This window comes from Electrona antarctica (assembly GCF_951216825.1).
Source record: "Electrona antarctica genome assembly, chromosome: 4".
In the NCBI taxonomy this organism is placed as follows: domain Eukaryota; kingdom Metazoa; phylum Chordata; class Actinopteri; order Myctophiformes; family Myctophidae; genus Electrona; species Electrona antarctica.
Genome location: NC_136809.1, coordinates 44,971,870 through 44,980,096, shown reverse-complemented (window position 1 = coordinate 44,980,096; position 8,227 = coordinate 44,971,870). Strand labels below are relative to the sequence as shown.

The window sequence follows — 8,227 nt, the reverse complement described above, 5'->3', positions numbered from 1 at the left end:
ATTCCCGACAGGGTGGGGAGGGACTTTGCTGAGAATGTCTCTCACGATTGGTCAACAAGCAGCAAACTAGTATACCGACACAAAGATCATCACACGTGCTAGTTTGGCAGATAACGCGTAGACATGCATGAAACTGTTGACAGCATTCCATCTTGTTATCTTATTCCTTATTCATAAACAAGTGTCTGTTATAAGAAGATCACCAAGGACAGGAAGCTCAGTCCTGCCCGTCTAATGCAACAAGGTAAGGCCATTTACGTGCTGTCTTATCCCATTTAGACCTGTGGTCGATTTCTACAAAAGTCTTCTAAATCATGACAGTTTTCTGAAAAACCTATGTTTCTGTCAGTGGTGCTCAAACTATTTAATGTCAAGGACCCACAGAATTATCTGTATTTGGCCTGCCGACCCCCATCTGAAAATGTTGTCCCGGGGACCCCCCAGAAGCAAAGATTTGAGTTAAAAACGTTCACTGTGAAAGAATATTTTATTTTTGCACACATTTTCACGATTTTTCAAAAATAGCAGATCTACAAGCTCGTAGCGTGGCACTCGGTGCCTGTAGATCTGCTATTTGTCAACAGCTAAAGCTTAAAATAGTGGTTAAAGTGGTTAAAATCTATATGGTGACACAGATGCGTCCTCTGGTCTAAATGTCTTATTTGAATCACATCGATGGTTGTTGATGATGTTGGCGTCAATGGAATGATTTTTAATGATGGTTCATTCTGGTTAAGGTCGTCTTGAACTCTTCTATCTGGTTTAAGGTTGGAAACGAAGGGGCATATTTGTCATCCATTCCCTCTGTCGTCATGTCCTTTTGGAGTTTCCTGTTCCTCACCTGCATGGTCGTGCGGCACGTCTCAGGTACTGCCTCTCTGTATCTTTACACTATAGGCTACTACAATTGTATGAGAGAGAGAGAGAGAGAGAGAGAGAGAGGTACTGCCTCTCTGTATCTTTACACTATAGGCTAGAGAGAGAGAGAGAGAGAGAGAGAGACCAGTGGTGGAAAAAGTACTCAAAGGTTTTACTTAAGTAAAAGTATCAATACTGCAAATACCCTGTTAAAAGTAAAAGTCTGGAATTTACATTTACTTGAGTAAAAGTATTGGCTTCAAAATGTACATAAAGTACCAAAAGTAATTGTGCAGAATGTCCCAAATGTTTGAAAATAGCAGATCTACAAGCTCACAATGCGCCGCATCGCAAACTTGTAGATTGGCTATTTTCAAATGGCCGAAATGTATATAGAGCTGAGGTGGTTAAAGGAACTAGTAGCTAAAGCTTTCAAATAACTGGTGGAGTAAAAGTAAAATATTTGCCTCTGAGTGGAGACTGTGGCGTAGAAGTAAAAGTATTGGAAATTGGAAATACTCAAGTAAATTAAAAATACCTCAAGATTACAGTACAATTCTTAAGTAAATGTACTTAGTTACTTTCCACCACTGGGAAAGACCAAGACCCAAAGTCACAATTTGATTTTCCCTATATTACAGGAGTGGCCCGAAGCTGTAAACAATTGAAAGACGAGATGCAAATGGAATCTAGTAAGTTGTGTGTGTGTGTGTGTGTGTGTGTGTGTGTGTGTGCGTGCGTGCGTGCGTGCGTGCGCGCGTGCGCGCGTGCGTGCGCGCGCTCTGGATTAAGAGCGTCTGCTAAATGCCTAAATTGTGTGTGTGCCTGCCTACTAACTACTTGATTTTCAATTACGATTCTACCTTCAGGTGGCATATATATGCTCAGTACGGAGCATGGTATGGAATACCAGACTTACTGTGACATGGTAACGGACGGCGGTGGCTGGACACTGGTGGCCAGCGTCCATGAGAACTTCATGCTTGGCAGATGCACCGTGGGGGACCGCTGGACCACGCAGCAGGGCAACAGCAGAAATACGAAAGGCGGAGATTTGAACTGGATCAACTACAGATCATTCGGAACGGCACAGGGAGCCACCTCTGACGATTTCAAGGTAGGTTTGCTCTTCAGTGATCTTAGTGTTAATGCCAGATGCGCAGTTACCCATGTGAATATTTATGTTGCTTTAGTATTACTCTCATCCTATGTCTTCTTCACTAGCCTACTAATACACTGGTTTCCCCCCACTATCACATCTCATGTGCATAAATTAAGTCCATACAGAATGTACAGTACATAACTACATATTACCTTCTGTCTACGTAATACCCGACAATTCATTTTACTGCATTGGTTCACCCATAAAAATAACGTATTTATTGCTGTCGGGTGGAAATCACCTAACTCCATTTTTTTACGTTTACATTTGTGTGTTGGTTAAAACAATATTGAACCAAATCAACCAATGCAAAGTAGTAAAAAGCGCTTTGGACAAAACCTCTTAACTCCATTGGACCCTCAAACTGTCTGCTAAAGCAACTAACTCCACCACTCCTCTCATGCAAATCATTGACAATTTATAAAGTTACAACACCAACTTTCATGAGGTAGAATTGCTTTGTTTTCAAAATATAAGGTTTTCATCAGTTTCCAACACAATTATATTTTTAATTTCCTGAAAATGAAAATGGTTTCTTCCCGACAGCAGAGATATAGTTCTATATCTATATTTTTGGGATACTTAATACTTAATAAAACTAAATTTGTCTAATTATCATTATTCAAATTATTATTATTATATTATATTTTTTTGACAGAGTCCTGCGTACTATGACATTATAGCAGAGAATATGCAAGTGTGGCATGTTCCCAACTTGGCTGAAAGTCCCACGTGGTCGGAAACGGCTATTCTCAAATACCACACCGCCAATAACTTCCTAACGAACCATGGAGGGAACCTCTTCAACCTTTTCACAGTAAGGTCAATTTAATGTTCTATTGCAGTGGTTTTCAACCAGTGGTCCACCGTTCCAAATTATTGTTAAACATCTGCATTAATTAATTTACAAGAAGTCTACACAATTAGAGAATGTAGAGGATTTTTTATTTTGATCGTTTGGCTGTTGTCTCTCCTAATGGTACCAACATCAATACAGCATGGAATTGTGGACAAAACACTTTTGGGTCTGAGAGGCTAAATCTCATCAAGTGGTGGTCCATGGCTCAAATGCTGAATAAATAATGTGCCTTGTATTGAAAAGGGTTGAAAACCACTGTTCTATTGTAACTAGATCAATGTGTAATGTATAGCTGAATACATTTTCTATCTGTTTTTTTGCCTGTGCCTCCCTTACTACCCCTTATCTTCTTTGCCTTTATTTTCTTTTTTTTTTTACTTTTTTTTCTACAAGCACACAACGTGTCAATGTAGCTCGTAGTTTTAAACACTTTAAAAATGTTTTGCAAAATAGTAAAAATAGGCAAATAAGCAATGGTGGAAAAAGTATTCACATGTTTTACTTATCAATACTGCAATGTAGAACTACTTTGTTACATGTAAAAGGTGAAAACATCAAAAGTATGAATTCATGCATAATTCTTCTTGTAATTATATTCCCTTTTTCTCATCCACAAGACACACACTTTGACTCAAGGAGAGACCTTGTCACAGACGGATACTGCACAGACTTGCACAGTCGCCCATGGACCAAGCTACCAAATTGTATACCAGGAAGGGAGTAGGGAAATGAATAATGCCAGCGTAAGAGCCTTCTATGGACCCTGGGCAGATGGTAAGATTTTAATGGTGTTACTTATACTGCTGATCATGCACCCAACAGAAAACAGAAAAGGACCACTTCACCACTTTTCAAACTCTCTTCCTAATGATCCTTCCTCACTAATGATCATGATAAAATGTCACAATCTTTTTCCCCTACTCATGGACCCCCACTTGAAAAGATATGCCAGGGACCCCCATAAGAGATTGTTTTTACGGCTCTAGCAGTGATTATCAACCATTTTAATATCAAGGACCCCCAATTTGATATGAATTAGTCTACGGACCCCCATTTAATGGCATTTTTGTCTATGGGAAGCCCAATTTATATTGTAAAATCAATGTTAATTTAACTCGTACAATTTAAGCGTGTACAAATGGATTTAGTTCCCTTTGTACACTCTCAGAGTTACAGACCCATAAGGGTCCATTTGGTTCCAAACTATCATTTTGCTGGGGACCCCCTGGAACTCCATCAAGGACCCCTGGGGGTCCCCGGACCCCACTTTGGGAACCACTGCTATACACAACTCCTTTTCACCTAAATTATTGGACATTTCAATCCTCATCAAAGATCCATGATGCAAACGTCCAATAATTCAGAATGTAGTTCCCAAACGTTTTAGCCTGTGCCCCAAACTAGTGAAAATAGCAGATCTACAAGCTCACAAGGCGGTGCGAAGCGCCGCATTGTGAGCTTGTAGATCTGCTCGTTTCACTACCACTTAAACATTTGTTTTCTAATTTGTGGATTTATTTTTCCTTTCTTTGATTTCTTCATGAAATTACAGTTTTTTAAATTCATGAACAATGTTTTTTTTTTTGTATTGAAATAATAATAAAAATAAAAATAAATGAAGGGACCCATGAAAATGTGTCCGCGATCCACAAATGGGTCCCTAGCAACTGTTTAAGAACCAGTGCAATTATGCATGTGTACATGAGTTTGTAGTGTGTGGGCACTTCACTCTGATGATGGTCACATGGTCCAGCCTCGATACGTTTTGATTCTTCGCATAAAAAAACGACCACGAATGATGAACAAATGTCTGTCCGTTAATCCCCAATGAACCACCTATATAATTGGTGCTTTGATGTTTATCAAGCTTATTAGAATCAATAATAAAATACTATACTAAACTATTAATTACTACTACTACTACTACTACTACTAGTAGTGTACCACTACTACTGCTACTACTATATAATATATTATTTAATGCGATAGAGCGTCACAGTCCCGCCAGCCTTTCAAGGCCCGGAAGAGAATTTCCCATTCATTTTTCCTATACGTTTCAGAAAGTATTTATTTAAAGACCTTTAAGCCTCGGACAAAGCCAACTCGGCTCCTGACAAATCAATAAACACAATTGTTTGGGCCGAACACATACTTAGAAAGGAGAAGGGAAAAAAAAGTGTACAGGGTACAACCCTGCCCTTTTTTTCTTCTTTCTAATTATAAAAATGTGTGTTTATTGCCATGATTTGTCAGGAGCTGAGTTGGCTTTGTGCAAGGCTTACACGTCTTTAAATAAATACTTTCTGAAACGTGTATGGGAAAAATGAATGGGAAATTCTCTTCCGGGCCATGAAAGGGGGCGGGACTGCGACGCTCTATACACCATGTACTAGTATTAATATGATATCTTTTAATTGTCTTCTTCAGAGGAGTATCATCCAGGCTGGATCCAGTTCAGACCGGTCAATAATGAGGGTGCTGCCATGGCCATGTGCTCTGGAGTCAGAGCATGTGGATGCAACGTTGAACATGTGAGTACGCTACACACTATGACACTAAACACAAAATTGTAACTTTAGGCACTTGTTACCAAATTTGGCAAGCATCATCTCTGGACTCCATGACAAATAATCATATCTAAATAAGTAAATATTAATAATTACCCATTTGTAAGTCATTGAAATTCTTTTGAGAGTTTAAAAGCCCAATAATGACATTTTTCTCTCTCTCTCTCTCTCTCTCTCTCTCTGTGAATGAATGCATTTTCAGTTTTGTATTGGTGGAGGAGGATACTTCCCTGAGGCAACCAAACAGTGTGGTGACTTCTCTTCCATGGACAACGATGGCTATGGGGTAGGCAAAAAATGGAGTGCAACCAGGGAATTTATCGAGGCTGCCGTGATCCTCTTCGTTCGCTGATTTTCCTGAAACCACAGCGACCTATGGCAAGCAACAGGCTTTACAAAATCCACATGAAATATTACTTGATGCATTGCATTATAAACATTGTATTTACTGTGTGTGCTTACTGAAGTCTTGATGGATCAGCCACAAATCATAACTCAAATGTCCCTTGTCCAGAGTCACATGATGTCAACCTTTGAAAATAAGATACTGTATGTACAGTATGTATGTAACGCACATCCTCCATCCTTGGTGCTGAGCCAAACTGTTAGAACAGACAACGTAGAAAAATGCAGGGGCTCGCAACTCACTTTGAGATGCTCCAAGTATTACTCACCCCAGCGACACAGCAGGCAAAAAAATGTTTTGACCGTGAGGTCTTTCATGGTCGAAATGTTGTATTTTTTGCCTGCTCTGTTGCTGAATAAAACCTTGAAGCATCTTAAAGTGAGTTGCGAGCCCCTGCCTTTATTTCTATCCCTCCCCTTTGCCCTTGCTTTCTGTGCTATGTGAATAAACTAAGGCATAAGAAAGATATCTGCTGTTATTCTTCACCAAAGGACTTTCATTGTATGAGTTCTCAGAGTTCTGATGTATTGCTACTATGGCTTTAATATGTGAAGAAGACCTTGTAAACTAAGTTACTTTGTCATGTTTAAAGGTACTGTAAGGGATATTCTTTGTTAAACAATTAACTTTACGTTCCAATAGGCTTACACATTTTGCTATGGAGCTTTTGTTCAGTAACAATCTCTGCAGCTCTTCAGTAAACTGTTTTTTGTTTTAGGTGGGACACATTATTGCATCCAATCAGCTTCAATTTTACAGCATTCCATATGCAATTTTGTCCGCTTGTTTGTTTTGTGTCAGCATGTGTACATTTGATGGTGCTCTTGAATCTTTTTTCTACTGTTATCTATGCTGCTGCCTTGTCTGAAGGAAGCCAAACCAAAATAAGTGCTGCCTGTACCAATAAAGTACAACCCTTGAACCTTGAACTTACAGTTTTGTTTATCCTGTATCCTATACAATGGTGGGGGAAATTACTCACATTTTTTACTTATGTAAAAGTATTCATTATGCAGAATGTCCAATTTTATGTTTTCAAATGTATAAAAATCTTTTGAAAATAGCAAATCTAAAACCTCACAATGCGTCGCATTGCGACTCATTGTGACGCATTGTGACTCATTGTGAGCTTGTAGATCGGCTATTTTGAAATGGCCAAAATGTATATTAAGGCCGTAGTGGTTAATGTCTTTTTTTTAATAATAATCAAAATCCACAAGTGACCAGTAACAAAAATTGTATTTTATCATGAACATTAGTGTGGAGTAGAAGTAAAAGTATTGGAAATTGGAAATACTGCAGTAAAGTACAAATACAAATCGGTATAAGTAAATGTAGCCTACTTTGTTACCTTCCACCACTGAGCCTATGAGTTCTCTATAGCAGTGGTTTTCAACCAGTGGTCCGGGGACCACCAATGGTCCTTGAGGCGGTTCCAGGTGGTCCCCATGCAGTTAAATCTTAAAGGACCACTTTTCAACATCTCTTCATATAATTGGTCCTCACTAATGTTCATGATAAAACACCACCATTTTTTCCTACTCAGTCTGTGTCTCATAGGAGGGCTTTGGGCAGTTCGGACACCCGTCCACCAGTGACATCATCATTAGGCAGATTTTTTTTAAAACAAGATTTGTTTTCAAATATATTTCGATTTTTATTATCGTGAGAACGATGGCTTCAACTTTTGCATTGCAACTTTTCAGGAAAACCTGCCGTTTCTATTAGCTTGAATTCACCATCGATGATGTCACTGGTGGACGGGTTTCTGAACTCCCCACAGCCTTCCTATGAGACACAGACTGAGTAGGAAAAAATGGTGGTATTTTATCATGAACATTAGTTGGGACCAATTATAGGAAGAGAAGTTGAAAAGTGGTGAAGTGGTCCTTTAAATGATGGAGAGTTGGTACCTTAATATTATTGGACCCTTACATAGCCTACTTACTATCTTTAATTATTATGAAACCATTTGTTTTCATTTTACTTTTTAATTATTGTTAAACATCTGCATTACTAAATACAAGAATTCTACACAATTAGAGAATGTAGAAGAATAATTGTTATTTTGATCGTTTGCCTGTTATCTCTCAAATGGATGGTAAAGTAGGCCCAATTATAAATATAAATGCAGAATAAATGATAAAGGGTTGAAAAGCACTAGCCTGGCTAATAAGCCAGACTAATGTCACACAACGCTGTCCCCGGCAGGCGCGATTCGGTCTGGTTTATAAGCCAGGCTAGAAAAGCACTGCCCTAGAACTGCCCTCAGCTCTGAACTCGGTAGAATCTGCACCTGGCTCGCTGATAACAAACTATCTTTACACCTGGGAAAAACTGAATCCATTCTCTTTGGATCTAATAGTAATCTCAGC

At 38.9% G+C, this 8,227-nt stretch overlaps 1 protein-coding gene across 2 annotated transcripts; it reads left to right on the top strand.

Moving 5' to 3' along the window:
- The first annotated feature begins 206 nt into the window (after positions 1 to 206).
- Positions 207 to 6,781, top strand: LOC306922473 (intelectin-1-like). Of its 2 annotated transcripts, none has more exons than XM_079500111.1 (8): positions 207 to 244; positions 768 to 867; positions 1,500 to 1,550; positions 1,728 to 1,975; positions 2,679 to 2,837; positions 3,497 to 3,653; positions 5,307 to 5,410; positions 5,649 to 6,781. In XM_079500111.1, exons 2-8 carry the CDS (start codon positions 813 to 815, stop codon positions 5,796 to 5,798), a joined length of 924 nt encoding a protein of 307 aa, XP_079356237.1. In that variant the 5' UTR covers positions 207 to 244; positions 768 to 812; the 3' UTR covers positions 5,799 to 6,781. The 2 variants fall into 2 exon arrangements, with proteins under 2 accessions (XP_079356237.1, XP_079356236.1); XM_079500110.1 differs by having other exon boundaries at positions 222 to 244; positions 738 to 867.
- The last annotated feature ends 1,446 nt before the right edge of the window (positions 6,782 to 8,227 follow it).